Source organism: Formica exsecta, unplaced genomic scaffold, assembly GCF_003651465.1.
Source record: "Formica exsecta isolate Colony F162 unplaced genomic scaffold, ASM365146v1 scaffold352, whole genome shotgun sequence".
In the NCBI taxonomy this organism is placed as follows: domain Eukaryota; kingdom Metazoa; phylum Arthropoda; class Insecta; order Hymenoptera; family Formicidae; genus Formica; species Formica exsecta.
The window spans coordinates 859,566-881,352 of NW_021850773.1; the positions used below are offsets into that span (position 1 = coordinate 859,566).

The 21,787-nt window shown below is 33.0% G+C and overlaps 2 protein-coding genes across 13 annotated transcripts in view; one reads left to right on the plus strand and one right to left on the minus strand.

Moving 5' to 3' along the window:
* Positions 1 to 884: 884 nt before the first annotated feature.
* Positions 885 to 4,684, plus strand: LOC115238623 (sulfotransferase 1C4-like). Its single transcript, XM_029812612.1, has 6 exons — positions 885 to 1,273; positions 1,364 to 1,463; positions 1,832 to 1,997; positions 2,086 to 2,212; positions 2,315 to 2,409; positions 2,740 to 4,684. Exons 1-6 carry the CDS (start codon positions 1,063 to 1,065, stop codon positions 3,016 to 3,018), a joined length of 978 nt encoding a protein of 325 aa, XP_029668472.1. The 5' UTR covers positions 885 to 1,062; the 3' UTR covers positions 3,019 to 4,684.
* Positions 4,685 to 4,724: 40 nt separating this feature from the next.
* LOC115238620 (restin homolog) overlaps positions 4,725 to 21,787 on the minus strand; it is a 25,566-nt gene continuing 8,503 nt past the window's right edge. For 3 of the 12 annotated variants that reach the window (XM_029812597.1, XM_029812596.1, XM_029812603.1), the window contains 15 exons: positions 18,054 to 18,122; positions 17,036 to 17,188; positions 16,549 to 16,740; positions 15,230 to 15,434; positions 14,693 to 14,918; positions 14,231 to 14,287; positions 12,764 to 12,904; positions 12,263 to 12,427; positions 11,411 to 11,431; positions 9,037 to 9,220; positions 8,239 to 8,910; positions 7,816 to 7,934; positions 7,425 to 7,737; positions 7,045 to 7,196; positions 4,725 to 6,967 (listed from right to left, as the gene is read on the minus strand). In XM_029812597.1, coding sequence (XP_029668457.1) covers positions 4,823 to 6,967; positions 7,045 to 7,196; positions 7,425 to 7,737; positions 7,816 to 7,934; positions 8,239 to 8,910; positions 9,037 to 9,220; positions 11,411 to 11,431; positions 12,263 to 12,427; positions 12,764 to 12,904; positions 14,231 to 14,287; positions 14,693 to 14,918; positions 15,230 to 15,434; positions 16,549 to 16,740; positions 17,036 to 17,188; positions 18,054 to 18,122 — 4,814 coding nt within the window. In that variant the 3' untranslated portion in view covers positions 4,725 to 4,822. Of the gene's footprint in view, positions 6,968 to 7,044; positions 7,197 to 7,424; positions 7,738 to 7,815; positions 7,935 to 8,238; positions 8,911 to 9,036; positions 9,221 to 11,410; positions 11,432 to 12,262; positions 12,428 to 12,763; positions 12,905 to 14,230; positions 14,288 to 14,692; positions 14,919 to 15,229; positions 15,435 to 16,548; positions 16,741 to 17,035; positions 17,189 to 18,053; positions 18,128 to 21,787 lie in introns of all 12 variants that reach the window. The other 9 variants (XM_029812607.1, XM_029812606.1, XM_029812598.1 and 6 more) reach the window with 8 other exon arrangements.

Consider the following 21,787-nt stretch of genomic DNA (forward strand, 5'->3'; position numbering starts at 1 on the left):
AGAAGACATATACCAATGGAAATTTTTACATATATATATAAGGTATTTCCATATTTTCTATTCTTTTTTAAATAATGGATTTAATGATACCACTTCATTGGTCAGATATGTTCGCTACTTAGAGTCACATGTCCTTTATGCTACTGCGCATGCGCGAAAAATCCCTCCATCCGACATTACTGATTTCCTATCGCATCTTAATCAATTGCTCATATTATATTTTTTCCCGCATTATGAGTTAGCTATATGTTGTAATGCGTAAAATAAATTTAAGACACAAAAGAAAGGGGAAAAAAATCTCTCTGTATCGTGCAACATTTTATATTCTTCACACGATAATCATTCGAGAATAAAAATGGGGACTGAACAAAATTTCATATCACAAAGTATTTCGCAATACGATCAGCTGCGATGGGCTGTACATATTACGTTGTACACACCGATTAACAATGTTTATTTCAGATAAAATAACTTTGTAAATATGCGAAATATTTACTTATGAATTGAAATAAAAAAATTTGTACACATATTAATATATGAAAAAATAAAAAGATAGTAATTAAATCATTGACAAATAATTTACTTAGATTTTCCATATGTTTCTATTTTAAAATTAATTCAAAGTAATTGTTTTAAATTTTATATACTTTAAATTTGATTTTTAATATTTTTTCGTAGATTATCTTTGTATAGATTTTCTACAGAAAACTTATTGTGTATATCTTTTTCAATCAATAACATTAGAATTAAAAGATAGGAGACTATTAACAATATATTTATTGTAGACGAGAAAATATTAATTTAATGATTATTTTTCTTTTATGTTAAATTGCATTGTGTGTGTATTATATTTTCACAAATATTTTTCGACAGACCCATTTTATTTTTATACGGATTTGACTAGTGTTTATCACTGTTATCTAAATGTTTAGATAACGATAAGGATTTACTAAATACCCCCTCCTAAGAGTTTTCTTATTAGCTTAAAATCGGCCGAGAACATTCGAACGAGATTCCAAAAAGTCACGGGTCACTTCGCGACGTGGAAATTGTTAAGGAATCATGCCTTTCTCCAAGGATTTAAAAATCCAACGTGTCGAAGGTGAACTGGCGGTCGCGCTGTCCAAGTCGTATCCGCTTCACACGCGTGGTTTCGTCAAGATCGGCGAGAAGGAATGGTTCCTGCCATACAAGTACGCCGAGCAAGGCGATAAAGCATATAACTTCGAGACTCGTCCCGATGACACGTGGATCATTACCTATCCTAGGTCAGGTAGGCCATTTTTTGTCTTAACGAAATGCCGCAGCATTTTTTATTGTTTGTATTGATTTTAATTGTGATTATATATTTTGTGTCGGTCAGGTACGACGCTGACACAGGAACTCGTATGGTTGGTGGCGAACGATCTAAATTTCAATGAGGCACATCGAAGGACTTTAATGGAGAGATTCCCCTTTTTAGAGTATAGTATAATAGTATCCATATATAAAAGTCATAGACATAAAATTCACATTTTCTACATTTATCTATTTTTAGATTTACATTCTTCTTATTTCATCCAAGTTTTATAATCGACAAGACTTGGATGAAATTTTTAATAAAAATTAAGTTCTAAATATTTATTTGGGCACACACCTAAAATGCACAATAAACTGTTTTTTTAATAACATTATATTTTCGATTCAATAATACATATGGGGAGCGCGAATTTTGTAGAAACACGAATCATGCACTTTTCTTTTATATGAGGTGAGGAAATTACGCGAAGTAAATCGTTCGTTTTTAAATTAGAAAACACTGTTATAAAAAAAAACGGCTTTCCTATTTTAGTTTAGGTTTAATAGTAGAAGATGACGTATTCGCAAGCGACACTCCAGACGAGCGAAAAATATCGAAATATAGCGTCGAGTTTGTGCAAAATCAGCCCTCACCACGTTTCATCAAGAGTCATTTTGCTCTCGATCTATTGCCGACAGTCATAAACAATAATTGCAAAGTAAGCATGTGTGTATGTACATTATATGTATGTGTCAAAAAATGCAATTTAAAGCGAATCTTTTTGAAAATGTTATTTTCATTCCTAGATCATTTATGTCGCGAGAAATCCAAGAGATGTGGTGGTCTCGTGGTATTATTTTCAGAAGGACATTAAACAGATTCAGTACCAGGGAATCTTCGAGCAGTTGTGTATTAATTTCATGAACGATCACAGTAAGTTTTGCCAAGTCTCGATCGATTTTTTTAATATAATCTATTTTTTATCTATTTTCAAAATTACTCATCCTTATTTATATATTTTTTCCATAATTTCAGCGATGTGGTCCCCATATTGGGAACATGTAAAAACAGCTTGGGCGATTAGACACAAACCAAATATTTTGTTTCTCTTCTATGAAGATTTGATAAAAGTGAGATGAAATGAGATCTTCTATAAAGATTTGCAAAAATTAAAGAATCATGAATCTGAGAAACTAAAATCTAAAATATTTTGAAGAAAATCGAGTGACATAATTAAATATATTTCGATCATTTTCTATACAAAACAATATTCAAAAATTCTATTTATTTTATTTTATATCTCGAGAATCTCAGAATATATTGTTTGATCAGATTTCACTTAACTCCAGACATCATATTTATAATAAAAATAATGCATCTCTGATAATAAAGATATATTACGCGTTTGTGATTTAAAGATATATTACATAATTATAAATTATCTTATCTATTTTACATAGAATTTAGTCGAGAACATCAAGAAAGTCGCCACGTTTTTCGGCAAAACCTATAACAATGAAGAAATCGCTAAGTTAGTGGAGCACTTAAATATTGAAAACTTTCGCAAGAATTCTATGGTGAACCAAGCGGCGCCTGGTCAACAAATGAAACCCGAATCATTTATCCGGCAAGGAAAGGCGAATAATTGGAAAGGAATATTCACGCCGGAGCTTGAGAAGAAATTTAACGAATGGGTCGTCGATAATTTGAAAGACACGGATCTGGTTTTCCCCGATTAAATTTACAGCAAAAAATATTTATCAGCACAAATAATTCCACATATTTTGTTAAACAATATGAATATATATATATATAATTTTTATACGGATGAACAAAAATATGTAATTGATAAAAGATGTCATTTCTCCATTGAGGTCTGTTTTAAATAAACAGAATTGCTAATTTTTAAGTTTTTCAAAGAGGGAATGGAGAAACTTTTTCCTAGATGGAAAAAGTAAATTTAAATTGGAGATTTATTAATAAAAGTTTCTTCATGAACTGTGTGTATGCAATTTTATTATGCAAATATCAATTGAATTATATCATGGATTGCACGACTGTCTTCACTGATATGTGGAAAGCGCGCAGTTATATCAATTAATTAGTTGTAAGTTAATTGTGCTTAATTGTAAGTTCGAATTTTTTCATTCTACATATCGCTTTTGCTACGTGATAAAAGATTTTTTTCATTAAGAATCAATGTAGAAGAAATACATGTTGATTTCATAATTTTGATAGATTTCACTTTGCGCTACATAGAACATACAGTTGAATATCATTGCATATAAGTTTATTGATAATGTGCATGTATATGTCATAACAGCTAGAATGATTAAAGAAGAACAAATGAAAATTATTTATGACTGAATTCAATATTATCCCTGTGGAAAAGTATCCTTTCTTATATTTTAAAATTTATATTTATATACATCTCTTTCTCAAATAGAGACAAGAAGACCTATGCGTATTGATCGATATATATAAGTAAAAGATCTACAGATATTTCGCGTGAGGAATTCGTTTATTCTTATCTACAAAGCATTATCTCCAATGCATCACATGTTACAACAATATAATCGACTTAGAAAATATATTTTCAATTCTAATATTCATTAACAAAGAGGCAAGACAATAGCAGGCCATGATACTTCTTTAAATCAGCTTCAAAAATTGTTCGAGACATGTATGTTTTCTATTTTCTTTCTTTTTATCTACTAGACGAAGAGATTGTACGGAACCTCCCAGCGAAGAGTATCATAAGAATATATCAAAGAGGGACGCCAAAATTAATTGAAAAAATCCTCTCATGCCCGAAAATGCGCCTTTTACCAACGAGCAGTACAGGAACTGTCTTCTTAACATGCGCAAAAAACGCAACAAATAAATATTAAATAAAAGGATAACACAAGTTAATTCGATGTATCTAATATATACATACATAATTACACGTAACTCGTCACAAAAATTTTAAAAAATAGATATTAAAGCTGAAAAACAAATGTATGCTCCCTTCAAATACATCTGTGCATAAAAGTAACATTAATTAATTATCTTTGATTTTTAATGCAGAAAATTCCAATTGTTTCTATTCCAAAGCAATGTAACTACATTAAATATAATTTCTGAGATAATCCAATTAATACACGATAAATAATATAATCCATAAAATAAATTTTAGTATAATTGTCGATTTTTTTGTATCTAGTAATTTTGGATTCAATAATGTAAAGATAAGTATACATGTCCAGGAAATCTTTATAAAAAGTATCTTGTTAAATATACGTCTCACATTTGGAGGAAGCATAAATGTTTTAAAGTGCGTTTTACGTAGGAAGACTCATATATACTCAGATATTTAGAATATAATCGAAAAATCTGCCATACAAAAATATATATATGTATATATATATATATATATATATATATATATATATATATATATATATATATACTCTGTAAAATTTAAAACAGATCTCTTTATAGCTATGCGCGGGACATCTTGGCAAGCAAATGAAATGGATTTATGGACAGTATAATGTAATGTTAAAATGTTTCGGCGTCATCGCAGTCGTGTGTGTCATGACCGAACATCTCACAGTTTTCGCAGTACGGCCTCTCCACAGATTGCTTCTTCGAGGACTTCGCTACTTTTTCCGGAACTCTATCCGAGAAATCCTGAGCCTGTCGGGGACAGTCTTCTGTCTCGTGCAGATCAAACCGATCGCAAATATCACAGAACATACGGGGCGTCGCCGTTCGCTTATCCAATGTGCTTCGAGTATAGTCATCGGCTTCGTTAGCGGGAACTCCCATCTCGAGAACCTCGATCTTACACAGCAGACTCTCGTTTTTACGTTGCATATCGACTATTACGGAGTTCAAAAAATCTATCTGACTTTTTACGGTGTCATTTTCTTCCTGCAGTTTTGCGACAACGTGTTGTTGTTTCATGTCACCCGTTCCGTCAAAAGTATTCTTCAAATTTTCGTGCGATAACTTCAACTGATTCGTCGCTTCTGTCCAGTTTGCGGTTACCTGCTTGTTCTCCTTTTCCAATCGGCTCAGCTCGCCTAGAAGTCGTGTCTCCTCTGTCTTAGCGACATTCAACTTCTCCTGCAGGTTCTGGACATTTTTCTTCACTTCTTTCTCATTATTTTCCATAGTTCTCGCCTGATCGGCCTGTTCCTTCAGCTGTTTCTCCAACGCGTTCATCGCGTGCTGCAGCTCGTGAATCCGCTTATTCGCGCCGCTCAATTCATTCTGTTTTGATTTGGTTTCCTCATTTCGCGACTGTTGTTCTGCTTTGATTCTTTCCACCTGCACATCTTCCAAAGCCTTCATCTGCGCCTTCAATTTACCGATAATAGTCTCTTTATCATTTAGATCGGATTTGTGCCTATCTACAGCGTCCTGCAATGATCGCAATTTTTCTTCTAGCTCTTTATTTTGCCTATTTATGTCTTCAATCTCTTTTTGTTTTGTTACAATCTCACATTCCAACGAATTCCGTAACTTTAGCACTTCTTCCTTCTTAGAAGTTTCTGATTCCTTTATCGTAATTTCCATCTCTGCCAGGAGCTTCTCTCTCTTGTCCAATTCCTCGTGCAAATTCGATAATTGAATTTCCATGGACTTCGCTGAGTTCTCCAAAGCAGTCTTGACTTTAGTCAATTCGTTTACGGCATTTTGTTTCTGCGCAGCTGCTTCTTGTGCGTTTTTTAGTTCATCGTTTCTACGAATATGCTCGTTTTTCATAGAGGAGATTGTGGCGTCCATCTCAATTATTTGTGCTTGCGACTTTTCTATCTCTGCTCTCGCCTTCGACACTTCGTCCGTCTTATCTTTAATCATTTTTTCAGCGTCCTTTAACTTGCCGTTCAATTCCTCTACCGCGTTTGTCATAGTATTTAAAGACATGGTTAAATTCTTATCGCCTGCCGCTTTATCGTTAACCAAAGCGTCGTGCATCTTTTGTAATTCCGACAATTTATTTTCCGTGTCCTGAAGCTTCAAGTTCTTTTCCTGAATCAAGTTCTCTAACTTTAATGATTTATCCAATTCGACTTTCAATTTTTCCGTTAATTCCTCAATCGACCATAGATTCGCACTTTGATCGGCTTCCAGTTTATTTTTGAACTTTTGCAAGTTTTTTATCTCGACGCACGAAGTCGTTAACTGAGTCGATAAGTCCGTAATTTGTTTCTGGAATGAGGATATCTGTTCTTCGTGAGAACTTTGCAAGTTTTTATGCTCTCCGCAAAGATTAACGATCTCTTCTTCTTTCTTTGTCAATCTTTCCGTAAGATTGGCGATTTCGCCAGATTTTTCTTCCAAATTCTTCTTGATATGTTCGTTTTCCTTCAACTTTGCCGATAATTCGTTTTCTTTCTGTTCGTATTCGCGTATTTTCTCGGCATAGTCTGTATTTGATCTTTTAGTATCGTCTATTTGCGATTCCAAATTTGATTTTTCCGAGCGCAATTGCTCAACTAACGCTATGTTTTTATTTGATTCCGACTCGGTGTTGGACAACTTTCCCTCTGTTTGTCTCAACATAGATTCTATATGGAAGATCTTCTCGCGAGCTTCGTCTAGCTCCTTTTCTTTTTTTCGCAAGTCCTCATTATATTTCGACAGCTGTTCCGATGAATCAGCGGAGCTGCTAATCGCGCTCGCTACATCACGCTCCTACAAGTGAATTAAATCATGAATCTAATGGATTAATAAATAATTAATCATCAAACAATCATTTTTTATATACCAACCAGTTTTTCCTTTTGCAACGATAGTTGAGATATTTTCTCTTCGAATCTTACGATCTGTTGATTCAAATTCTGCACGTTCGACTCGAATACGTGAAGTTCGCTCTCTAAATTCGTTTTTGTTTGTTCAGATAGCGTGAGAGCATCTTGTAACTCTAAAAGATTTAAGAATAGTCTTGTGATTAAAATCTATAAATTAATATATAATTAATTTTAATTAAACTAAGAATTAAGCAAACTTCATAATTTTTTTAATTTCAATTTTTTATCTTAAATAAAAAATATAAATTATAATTATGAAATAATTATTCTGTGTTTTATATAATTATAATCTAATTTCTTTTGTTTAATGTTTAACAAAAGTAACTCGCGTTTGATTTTACCTAAAGTCTTTTCGAGAAGATGTTTGATCTCCTTATCCTTACTCGCTATAATCGCCTTCAAATCAGCAATGTCTTTCTCCAGTTTAGCGAGCACCAAAGCTTTCTGCGCGATGTCCGCGCTTATCTCGTCGATATATTTAACTTTTTCATTAATTTGGGTTTCAAAACGTTTAGTTATTTCTTCTAATTGTGCCACGCTAGCATTTCGCAATTCCGCGAGCTCTCTGTCCTTCACCTTCAGCTTCTCATTTAATTTATTTAGTTGTGCGGTGGATTTCTCTTCCGAGGCGATTAAGCTAGCTAAGTTTTGCTCCTGGATTGATAAGATAGCGATAAAATTAAATTTTGAATGGCACATCCGTGCAAAATTAAAAAAAAAAGATGTACTCACCAATTGTTGCTTCTCGTGAATGATTCTAACATTGTTGTCATTCTTGGATCTATAATCTTGAATCTGTTTCGACAACGCATTGTTATTTTCTTCGGCCAATTTAAGTTTCGTACTTAACTCTGCAAAATATACGCGATAAAATCGGTAAGACTTCATCTCATCAACAAGTTTTTGATCTATTATTTATTATTATATTTTGTGGCTTATATATAAAACACGAAAATTATAATTGTAACAAACTAAGCGTTAAATATCAAGAATATTTAAGAATTAAATAAATATAAAATAAATAAGTTAGAAAAAAATTAAATAATACACACATAAATAAAATTATTTGCAAATGCGGTAAACGATTAATTTTCTCGATTATAAAAATTTTCTTGATTAATCAAATTTTTCGATTAAGTAATTTTTATAACATACCTTCCAACTTTCGTAGAGCGTCAATCAGTTCTTCATCTTTCTTCTTGCGAAGTTCTCGTTCAGCGGCCAATTCGGCCAACAGTCTCTCGGTCTCAGATACACTCTGACTGAGTTGTTGCGAGATCTCCTCGATTTTTGAGTCCTTCGCGCGCAATTGTTGCTCGAAAGACTCTGAAAGTTCATGGATACGCTTAATGTTCTCGGTCTTCAGGCCCTCCAAGGCTACGTTCTGCTGCTCTAATAGCCTTCTGGACTCGTTCTCCAGCTCCTCAGTCTTTACCTTGATCAACTGATTTTTCTCTTCAATCGTCTGTCGATACTCTGACAGTAACGAGTCTTTTTCGCTCGTGCTCTCTTTCTTTATCGTCTCGATCGTTTCCTTCGACTTTCGTAGCTCTTCGCTCAACAAATTCGTACTCTTTTCGAATTCTAATTTCATATTTTCTATTAATGTCTCTCTGTCCTGCAAGCTTCGTTTAGTCGCTTCCAATTCTCTCTCCAGACGATTCTCGGACTCGCTGTGCGACGTGCTTTCTTGCTTCGTTTTGCTCAGCTCAAGCTCCAATTGCCGGATACGCTCCACGCATTCATTCACCAGGACCGATTTCTCCCGCGCTTCCTTCTCCAAGCTATTCTTGATCTCCTCTAAGCTCTGATTCCGGCTTTCTAGATCTAAAAGCCCGATCCGATAAAATGGAAATCGAGGAAAGAAGGCGAATAAAATCGCATAAATCTTAAATACAAGAAATTTAAGATCTGATTACATTTAAATCTAATTGTAAAAATTATCACAGATACCATGAAGCTGAGAATTGTGCGAGTTGGTCGCGCAGCTGATCTCGTTACGCAGCCGCGTCAATTCCTCCTCGGCCTCGAAGAGTTTGATGCTGTCGCGTTCCAACTGAGCGGCGCGTTCCCGTCGCTCCTCAGCGAGCTCTTCCTCGAGCTGCTTGATCCTGCTTTCATTTACAGTATTTATGACCTAGCATGATAAGGGAAGCTGTTTAGTCTTTAGAGAAGTACGAGATCATACATAGCGCGTGTTCGCGTTTCGAGTATTATAACATATAATTTCCTCCATTATAAAAAAATATGAAACAATAGGATATCTTGTTGAAAATAAATATTTCGTTCAATATATATATTTGTTTAATATTTAATTTGTGCCAAAAAGACCTATTTTTCAAATATTATTTAACATAGACATTATCAAAATTATATATTTTTTTTAAATTTAAGTAACATTTCGTAATAAATTAATCGTCTAATATTACAAAAATAAAATTGATTTTAAAATAATCTCGAGTAAATTTTAATTATTAAAGTTTTTATTACGTAAGGATTATTATGTAAGCTTGTGTGTTAAGTAACATAAAAAATTTTTGAAGCAGATATTATTTTAATTTTTTAACAATTATGGAGATAAGTGTATTAATACTCGAAAGCGTAATATATATATATATATATAAATAGGAAGCACGTCGAGATATGCGAAGCACAATGTGTAATCTTCGATATGTAAAAAACAAATGTTCTATCAGGTTGGAGAATAAAAGAAATGAATAAAATTGTACGCGTGTATCCAAAATGCAAAAAAATGTATTATTCAATTTTAACATTCGAGCGTACCACGTATCACAAACAAAATTTAAAAAATTAAATTAAATAATATAAATTACTTTGAAATACAAAAATGAGAAAGAAAGCCAATATAATGCATATAATAAATAAATAAATAAATAAATAAATACAATAACTAAAATTAATAAATAAGTACATAACACCTACAATAATATTATTTTGTAATTATACAATTAGAGTGTAAAGTATTCTATACAATCATCGCACAATATTTGTATAGTATATTTTAATTATATTAAAAATTAGAATCTACAAAATATCCTAATGTAAAAATATCGAAATCATACAATATTTCTCGAGTTATAAGCTATCAGAATTGGATAATGCAATATCGCATAGAGTTTGCCCACTTAAATTCATAATTACGCTTACAAGTGTATTGATTTGTTATCGTAGTCCAAATTTTATTAATTATTAATGTTGAATTAATTATTTCATTTAAAAAGATTAATACATTTATTGTAAATTTGTAGAATATAATTGATTCTATTCTTTATTAAGATCGGAAAAAAAGAAGACAAATTTTTTTCTTTTCAAAATTTTTTACATTTTGATTTTACATTCCTCGCTATATAAAAATTTAGAAAAAGGCAATATAATAAGACAAACGTCATCTATATAAATATTTTTCGAAATAAAGGTAAATTGTTATTCTTTAAATATGCATTAGATTTAATAAATCTTTTTAAGTGAAGCAATTAATCTCGCCATCTAAATTTTCATTAAAAGAGAAAAGGTTTAAATTATTTATATGTAATAATTAAAATTTGCTAGTTAGTAATCACAACTTATTAATATTTGACAATAATAGAGATAGTAATATCTATTCATAAAAGCCCCCCAAAAAACGAATTTAACGAAGTAGTAAAAATCAATAAATCGATATTTTCTCTCATGTAAGCGCAATTATAAAACTGAACAAGCAAATTCTTCGCAATTATTTTATTAGCGGCTAATTCTTATCGCTTCTTATAATAGAAAAAACTATTTTTACTTCGATATTTTCATATTAAAATAAGGATTTTCCCGATTCTAATTAATCTTCAAAATATGCTATTATAAAGTACGATAATTGTAGAACACATTCCAATAGCTCTGTGCATACAAAGCATGTGATTTATAAAGCTCTCTCAATTACACAACAGCAAAAGCATAATTAAATTAATATTGTTAGATCAAGATTTCTATTGTGCCACATTAAAGTCGCGACAAAAACGCTCATTAACGATATATAATAATTTGTACAATTTATAATTAAAAAAAAAAAAAAAATGTTTGATACAAATATGTTTCTTTCAAGATTGACACGCGGGTCGATAACTGTGTATTTTAGCTTATTTTTGTTAGTATGGCCGGTGCAAAATTAATTAGCGATAGCGTTTTTTTCTACGTTTTTCGCGTGTTGCACACGTCAGTCAGCTCTTCGAGAAAAGCTCTGCGACGAAATGCAAAGATGCAGGTATAGAGTGATGATTAGATTAACGATGCTGAAAAACTGGACCACTTCTGCCAAGGACCGTCGGATACTCACACTTTGCTCAGATCTCTCTTTCTGAAAATAAACGGTAAGTTTGCCAAATTAAACGAAGAACTGAACGTTTTCTTCTCTCTTCAAAAAATTACAGATTTTCCTTTTTCGTTTGAGATTATGTAAAGTAAAGCTTAAAACCACGGGAATTGGCAAAATAATTTTCCCAGATAATCGATTTTTTTTGCTGAGTTTTATATATGTATATATAATTAATGCATCAAGTTCAAAATAATTTTTTATATAAAACAAGAAATACGTTATATTTTTGCACGCTGCGAAAAGTTGCTAAGCTAATTTCTGAGCTCTTTCCCAAGTTGATGCAGCTAAGCACGCGTGTTGTAACTTACATCACCCGCCACCGTTATCCCGCGTGAATGACGGACGAAAGCAGTGTACAATATTTGTCGCGAATAATATACAAATACCGTTCAGAATCATCTAACATTATGGGATTTGTATGGGATTTCTTTTAACGTGATATTAAAATTTTCAGAAAAATCCATGTTTATTAAATAGAACAAAGGTATCTTTGAAAAAAATCAAGCTAACAAAAATTTAAAACTTAAATATTATTCGTCTTTGTTAAATATATAGAGTGTGTCCCAGAAACGTTTCTCTTAGATCAATTTCACATTCACAAAAAAAAAATTATTATTGTAATAAGAGGAATAAAAATCTCTGGGACATTATTGTTATCAGATATATAAAACAAATTGACAAATGTAGCATGGGTAGATACTTACCGAGTGTTCCGAGTATTTTAATGAGATACTCAGGCTTTATCATATTTGATAAATAATCATAACTATACATATATGTGTACGCTTGATACGTTGATATTAACGTACATACCTGTATGTCGTCTTTATTCACGGATTCCTCTTCGAAACGGAAAAGAAGATCTTCGCACTTCCGTTTCTCGTCTTCCAGCTGCACCATCAATCCATTTCTTTCGTTGACGAGTTTGGTGACAGTGACCTCCGCTTCGTTGACAGTTTGTTGCATCTGTTCGCGATACTAAATATCGTCAACGACGAAAAAAATGGAAGAAAAGAAAAAATGAAACTCAACGAACAGAAGGATTTCAAAACTGGAACAAAACTCTTTGGAAATATAAAGTTTCAATTTATCATGTCGATAATATAATTTCGATGTATTGCGATAGAATTTCACTAATAAAATATATAATAAATCAATCAATAATAAAAATAATAATTATCAAAAATAATATATATAGCATGTGCTTTCAGCACAAGCAAAAGTAAAAATTAGTAAGAGGTATTTCAAAATTCCAGATCTTTTAAAAACTCGTTGTTTTTTTTATACTTGATTTTAACGCTATAAATATCTTACCTTATCATATTCTTGTTTGATAGAAAGCGCAGATTGCTCCGCTTGATCAGCTTGATTCGCCGCTTTGGTGACCCTTTCGCGCTCCAAATCCCGTTGCTTTCGCAGAAGCTCTATCTCGTGCTGCTTCTCTTTCAGAATCTCCTAAAACCACGAGCTGGGTTCTAATTCAAAATCACAAGTGCTGTGAAGAATTTTCAGGGAAGGATTTTAGGAAAGAAATCATTTTATTATATTACTAACGCGCGATAACGCACATTACCAACCGGATAATTTTAATGTATTAATATTATTATATATTGGAATTTACGGTAAAATAATCCCTACATAAATTATTCGCGATGGAATTGATAACGTAAATAGAAAAGGCAGAGCTGAAATAATCTATTTCACGATTTTCTTTGGTATACTTTTTATAAAAGCTATAGAACGGGCTAAAATAAAAGATAGAATGCTTTTCTTATTACGTCATACAATTGTTTACAAATTAGTACAGCAAACTTGCGATACTAAAAACATTTATTGATTCTTTCATATCGATATATAGTTTTTCGTAAACTTTTTTACAAAAGCCGCGGAAACGCTATTTAAAATGAAGGCATTAGATTAATGGAACAATTCTTTCGCTGCATTATGCAAATTTTTACAATACACGAGTGAAGTAAATCAACAATACTATGACTCAAATATTAAATTGGGCATTAAATTGCAATAACAGCCAGTCGATTGTTAACTCGCACAATGCATTCTGCATTATGCAACAGTTTTGCCGCGTTATTATCGAGTTTTTAATAAATGCGAGATAGCCACGGACATGCAGATGATATTCTGGATCGACGACGCGCGATTAGCAATACAAATCAAGAGTATACACGTTACATCGCATTATCCGATCGGACGAGTTTGATTAATCGACTCGATGATGTTGGTCGTCGTTTGTACGCCAACGCAACATCGATCGGACTTACGTTTAACTCTGTCGTGGAAAATGTTTTTGAGATATAAATTAATCGAGTTGCCACGATAATCTCGTACGATATCACTAAAGAAAAATTACATCGGATGCAATAACGGCAAACTTTTAATTATCGCGTGAAAGAAACGACGACACAGAAGAGATATACTCACCCAGAAACTAGAGAAAAGAATTTACGAGGAAGAGAAAAAGAGGATGTAGAATTTTATTAACATTATATACACATAAATCAACTATCGCTATATATTACAAGCTCCGACGAGAGCGATAACAATAAATTAATAAATAAATAAAACGCAGTCACACAGAGAGCGACCGTTAACGATCGAGATCGCTAATCATCTAATTCGATTCGCTAATTATCCTAATTATCCAAATATACGAAACTAATTGCGAGCGATAGGAGAGAATCGCGAGGTGGCTTATCAACGATCGCTTCTAATTGGCGAGGATAATGAATTAATCAGGAGCTATTATTGGAGTTACGGTCTCACCTGCAGTGAATCTCGTGAAACAAGTGTCGACATGCGCATGCCAGGCCTCTGCAATGTCTGATGTAAACGGAAACAAAAAATAAATAAATAAAGATAAAATCGTGCACAAAAATCTTAACGACAATTTTAGATAACAATTAATACATTAATCTCGCACGAAATCACGCACGTTAAGATACATAACGGTTTTTGTTAAAGAAAAAAGGAATGTATAGGCTGCCTATAAAAAGCGAGAATGATGATCTACAAGTTACCGTGTAATCGGCTTTTAAGAAACTCGGCAGAAGAATTCAAACCGAAAGTTTTAAACGTCGATTACACCTAATATCACCAACGGGAACAACAACATCAACAACACATTCTACAGCTAAATTAATAGAAAAATAAGGCCGATAGCGTTGACAGCGAACTGCGAGACAGATGCACTTCCTCATTCCCTCATTTCGGCATGGTGAACCTTACCCTCGTCGTGCCGATCGGTGTACTCGTTTTCGCGTTGACGCTGATAATGCTGGACGCAAGTGAGTCGCGCGAACCGCTTCTCTTCTGAAGGCTGGGGATGTTAATAGCGGTGCCGTTGCCACCACCGCTCGACTTATACACCATGGATGATTTTCTGACGGATGGCGATCTGCTGACCTTGTGCGGGACCGTGAAGAGACCGTGCTTGGGCGGGCACTCGAAGTATCTGGATCAACGGGTGGGTTAGTTCCGCGGGGTCTCTCGGGAATGCACGGATTGCAGAGAATAAAGGGAGATTATGCGAACTATGCAAACTATACTCGTGATCATTCCAAGCGTTTTTGAGATCATGCGTGCTCTGGGGACCGAATCGAATGAGAGAGGAGCTATTTAAGGTTCCTAAGATTGTTGCGGAGAAATTAAAATTAAAAATTGTATCTCTCATCGCGAAGACATCTCGTGCGGCAGAAGATGTGTGTGTGATGAAGAAGAGGGATGATTTCTTTTTTTACGAGATTCGATAAGGGAGATGCACACCTTTTCCCGTTGACGGAGCCGTCGTTCTTGCCGAGCGGCTCGTCCAGTTCCACGCCGTACCATTCGCCCCCGGCGAAATCCGTGGGCCCTTGATACCTAAGTATGCCGGTTTTGCTACCCTGCATCGACGACGCTATCACACGATCACCTATCTTCAGTTCATCCCTCTGCGACATCGATGAGGACAAGCTTGTCGTTGATACATCTGCGTTCATAGTTTTTAGCGATGCGCGATCAATATATAGCGATTCATTAAAAGCCACGCGAGCTAAATAATTTTTCAATAAAACTAACAATAAATCTTTTTTTTTTTCTAGATACTAATAAAAAACTAAATCATATAGCTGTCTCTCTCTCTCACATGCTTCTATAAATATATTTATTCAAATATGTTTATTGTTTTCTATCTTAAATGTTCATTGGGAAAAAAATTTATTGTTTTTAAGTTAAATTAAATTTGACTTTTTATACAAAGCAAAAGAATGAAATATTTTATTCTCTTTTATACATTAAAAAATTAATTGCTTTTCTGTGTTCTATTATATATATCCACGGAAACAAATTGCTTCCTATGAATATGTAAATATTAATTTGTTTGATATATATCTTTTTTTATTAATAAATTTATTCCTTTCGAAGTTATAAAAAATGCCTTTCTAGAAAATTAGATCTCCTAGTCGCTTTTGACAATATATATTTTTGCAAAAAAAAAATGTTTATTCAAAGTATTCTCTGTTGATATAAGTGGGTTAAATTAAATTATTATTTTGAAATTAAATAATAACGTTTCGCTACATGCAAAATTAAATTATTTCCATGCTATGCGCCGACAAAAAAAATAGTTTCACCTCTTGGCCTTTTTACACTAAATTGCATAGTCTATTCTACGCGGTAGCGTGTTTATTAAAGCAACATCATAATACTATAACTAAAATAATAATTTGTGTGCTCTTTAAGCCTATGATATATAACACGACTAACTTTCACCCCGCTTTTCTTTTATTGTGTCATTCTAATAACATTTTGTTATCAAATAGCACATTAGTCTCTCATAATATATAATCATGTGCTACAAATAATTTTTTAAATAAAGTATTTACCTAAGAATGTTCTTTTCTGATTAATTTATACTGGTCATTTACTTAAATTTTTTTAAGTCGGCTAATATTTTCGGCGGATATTCTAGGAGTATAGTGGGAAGAAGAGAGGGTGAAAGAGTTAAAGTCGAGAAATTAAATAAAATTCGTGGATGGTGTGTATCGTGCAACGCTAGTTAGAGATCTACGGACGTGGCGAGTATCTCTTGTAGCGATCCTTACTCAATGACGGCGACATGGATTTGCCGAAATAGCTGCCCCTGATGCTTTCGGGCGGCGATGTCGGCGTCGAGGTCGCGCTCATCTGATAACCGCCCAGCGGCGCCCTGGTCAGCCTGGTGAGCCTCGAGAAGATCCCCTTTTTTGGTTCGCACTGGAAGTATTGGCTACCCGCCACCGAACCGTCGTTCTTCCCTGCAGTTTAAGGTCGCGTCTTCTGTGAGCTTCGCCAATCTTTTCTCTCAATTAATTTTTCTATCTCTGTCTATCTTTGTATCAATTAAAGAATATTCCGACCTTTATTCGCGATTAATGGAGATTCTTTCGGGGTGAAAAGGAGTAGTTTTGTGCTGGATCTTGATTAGTCAGGACGACATGGAAGAAAATTCTTAATAATTCCGGATTTCTGATATTCGTCGGAACTCTTCAAGATTTGCTTCTGAGCTTTACGATTCGTACGATCAGCTAGGATCGTTAGGATGGTCCTTACCGATGGGCTCGTCCAGGACGACTCCTGCCCAGTCCCCAGGTGCGAACTTGGTCTCGCCGATGTAGGCAATTCTGCCGGGTTTTGTGCCGCCGACCCATACTCGATCACCGATCATAAAGCTTTCTGTGTCCTCAGTCAGAACGACGCTGGTATCTGCGCGGGATCGAAGACGATTCTTTTTAAAATGCGACTATCTCGACGATATTACAATCCGATTAATTTAAAAATATAATCTAAAATTTGTTTCCCCGCAAAAAAATTAGAAATAAATCATGATTTTAATGATAAATACTGTTTGATATTATTATAAATTTAGAATGTTCTCATAACTTACTTGATTTTTATTAGATTCTCTCTAAGAAATTTCAAACGTACATTTTCTCAAATTGATCGAGGCATTTATATTTTAAATAACGATTAAAAAATATTTTAATTTAACAAAATTTTAGTTTTAATTTTATAATTACAAAGAAACAATATTAAAAAGTAGATGCTATAAATGATTGTTATATATAAACTTCTTCAAAATCTTTGCCGAATTGAAGAAATCATATTTTCCAATTTTGCCAAAGATTCATAAAAAATATTTACTGATTCTAAGAGTTTGCAGATATTTTCAACGTTATATTAAAATAATACTACATTTATTAAATTACTACAAACATTTCACGCATGTGTAATATTATATATAATATGTGATTATATATAGATATACACGATATAGTGCAAAGCAAAAACACATTACGCAATACAAACATCACACACACTACTTCTTACACATCGTTTATAAATTTCTAGCTATATTCAAAATTTCATATATATTCAGCATTGTTGCAAAAGCGGAATGATGTTGAATCTCGCTATAAAGTCCGGTTTTGCAACATAAATTTTAACGAACGTCTTGCGAGACTAGGCTTCAAGCAGTTTCGAAATTATTGTCACCTTTCTCGCGGTATGCGGGGATTTCATAAATGCATTACGATCTTCGAGAACACAGAAAAACTTGAGTGCCACTTACCTGACCCTCTTCGCAAGCTGGCCTCGTCTATTTGACGGCCGCGCGATTCCCATAGAGGCTCCATCTGCTCTGCCGTTGTCATGCAAAATAACGCAAATCATAGCAAAACAACGAAAATAAAGAGCAATGTATTCTTTCGCGCGAAAAACTTTTCACTTTGCTATATAATCGAGAGTGCATAATTAAACTGCTTAATTAAAGTTTCTCCCAATTAATTTTAATTATCATTAATTTTCGTGTTAATGATAATTCGTATATGCAAAAGAGAGAATCGCGCGCTATAATTTAATATAAATTTATTACATTAGCAAAATAATATTTATCTATGCAAAATGAAAATTTTCAATAATAATCAAAATATTGCAAAGATTGATATTGATTAATTACAAATTAATACAAAATAATGTGAATATATGTGATTAGTATATTAAATATAATACATACGCAATATTTACATCAGCTTGTTATTTTTTCAAGGCTAATTTGCGTAATGTCGATAATAAATTTGGGGATATGTGATGTCGCCAGCTAGATCGCACAAAGTTGATTATAGCTAAGTTAATTGCTAATAATTATGAAGTGAAGAGATACAACGGAAGATGGCTCGGCGTGAAATAGATCAGGGCTTGGTTTGGTAATTGCCATTGCGATAATCGCCATCGGAAGTCAATCACAATCGGCTCAAGACAGAGAGTTATGTAAACGAATGATTAATGATGAGTCAGGGTGTGTGCAAATGACGCCGATAAGATCTGGCGATTTCTAGCGCAATATGCAATCGTTCGAGATATTTTTAGATGATGCTCATTGCATCTTATTATTTCAATCAACCAACAAGAAGGAAAACGCGTGCTTTCTTGTCTTCATGATAAACTCTCGTAAGAAATTTGTTCTTTTTATTTTTATTTTTTTAATTATTCATCAAAAAAGTATATTTAATTTTAAATTTATATAATTAATAATTTTATAAATTTCTAATATAATATTTAATAATTTAATATTTATAATTTTAATTCTAAATTATCGATTTTCTAATTTTAGTGATCATTTATTTCTATAAATTTATCGTGGATTTTCTCTTGTATTTGTATACATCCGATCGAAGTCTTAAGTTTCCACCGAGTTTCGCGATTTCTTTATAGAAATATAAGGTAAGATATCGCAACCTATGTGATTACGCGTCGGCATCACAAAGCTTCATCGTTCACCTTGTCAATGTTTTCGCGGCGCGCGCCGCGAAAAAAACTCCGCAAAAGGAGTCACCGATATATATGTCCGGGTATAATCGCGGCGATTCTCGCACGATACTTGATTAATTATTTATGGAAAAGCGGCGAACGTGGGCGCGTACCTTGTCGTAGTAGGTCGATAGCGTGGGTCGAAATCTCTGTTCGACGAGATGAAATCGCGATTACGCGGCGAGATATCTCCGCCGCAGCGGCAGAGAGGCATTATTATGCATAAATCCCCGGCGTCTTTATCGCAGTGCAATCTACATTAAATGCGCCTTTTTATGCGTACGTTGCTTTTAATAACGTGAGTGAGCGATTGACGGTGCTTATCGACATTAAAAATGTGTTTAAACGAGACGTTCTGAAACGTTCGATCTTAACATCGATAAATGAGGAGAAGCAATGATTTAAGATTATTACTATTAGATTTAAATAAACTACTAAAACTTCTGCTTTTTCAGTTTTAATTATTAAAATTTTAATATTGTAAAATATTAAATATAAATTATTATATATAAAAATATATAATATTGAAAGAATAAAAGATTATACGAGACGAATCTTGATCTTCTCGATTAAATTTCGAGCAAAAAAAATGTATCCTATATTTTTGTTAAGAAACATGTGCTTCTCATTAAAACTCGCAGGACTCGTTTATTTCCGTACAATTTTTGTTGCTGCGTAAATTTATGCAAAACCTTGCGCGATGACAATCTATGATTAGAGTCATACGTGACGTGCGTTGCACGATCGCTCGCGGTGATTCAATGACAGGATACACTGTATTTTTTAATTCGAGCGTGTTAACTGCGATTAAATGTATCAATGAGATCTGATGCAAAACCGCGGCGCCATCATTCGTTCGCGAGTCTCTGTGAATTATTATGCGCATTGCATGATGAATTACCTTTACACTCTTTGATCTTCTATGTATCTTATATTATCATCTGATATACTATTAAATATCGGTCGCTATTTAATAGCATGTCGCAATTGAATTGTAATTCCTATGAAATTAATTAAATACATGTAAATGTTCTAAAAATAATGTGTATCTCAAGAAAAAAATTTGCTGCAAATTCTAATATCAAGTTAATTTTATTTTTGCTCAAAATATTGTAAAAATACTCACAGTTCCTTGTTATAATATTTGTAACAAATATTCTATAATTATATTACATACATTTATATAGAAATTTTAACATTCAAATAGAAAAATATATTTTTTGAAATTTTTAGTTTCTGTCAAAATATGTAAAATGTCCGATTATGAACAGACGATTCGCTGAATATCATCGAATTAGTTAATCTTGCCAATACCGATTATCCCACGTTCTGAATCTAAGGTTAATAAGGTGTCAAGTGATCACTCGATATGTAACGTAATCCGTATAAGCAGCCATCGAATACTGGCGCTTTGCTCCTTCAAGCGTGAATACTCACGTAGGTAAACAAGGTTAATAAAATAAAGCTATAGGCCATTATTGCTATTACATATAATTCATTCCGCGTTGTAACGAGATTATGATGTAATAAACTAATACGATTAAGCGATTACCTACCAATGTATTGATAATTATGACATAATAATTAATGATGTATTTATTTGCCAACTTGTAAAAATAATCTTGAACCAGTAAAAAATATTATAATTCTATATTCAAATAGATACACACATAAGTGGAATGCGACACGCCCTACGTTATATTATACATATGTTGCCTTCGAATTTTTCTCTAATAGTTAGCTTTCAGAAGCGAAATGTTTTTAAAATAATTCTTAAAATAATTTATAATTTATAATCTTTAAAATCGCGAGAATAAAGAGATGCGAAACATAAGCTCGTTGTATTACATTGCTACTATTTTAATAGATCACACATGTGTTTAACAACTTTAATATTTACTGTGGACTTTTGTCAGATCGCAGAATTCGAATGGAAGATTTTAAAACCGGCTTTAATATCTTGTATAAATAGATGGGCAAAGCGACCCGAAATGAGCAAACCCATCGACATCGCCTCGCACGCTCATAAAATTTATCTCTCCATATTTAGCCGATGGTGTCACAGTTACGGCAAAACACCATGCCGATGATGATTGCGTCATTGCGAAGCGCCGAAATTTCTACCTTTCCATTGCCTTTTTAATCAACAAATACTCGTCAAAAAGAAAAATTAACTTCTAAATCGAACGCGAGTGAACAGAAAATCCATGAGAAATAATATTGAAATAAGCTGTGTGTAATTTACAGAATATCGCAAAATCTAACAATATGTATTTTAATGATGGTTTGGATGACGTTTTTAGATTATATTCATTAATCTTAAATAAAGATTTATTTAATTAACTTATTAACGTATTATTCTCCGCATTTTGTTCCAATAGCTTTTCTATTACACATGTTTGGTTAATTTTAAATCAAAAAATCTTAATTTTTTCTAGAGATTATCTCATAAAATTATTTTAGATATATTATCACTGTTAAAATAAAATTATATAG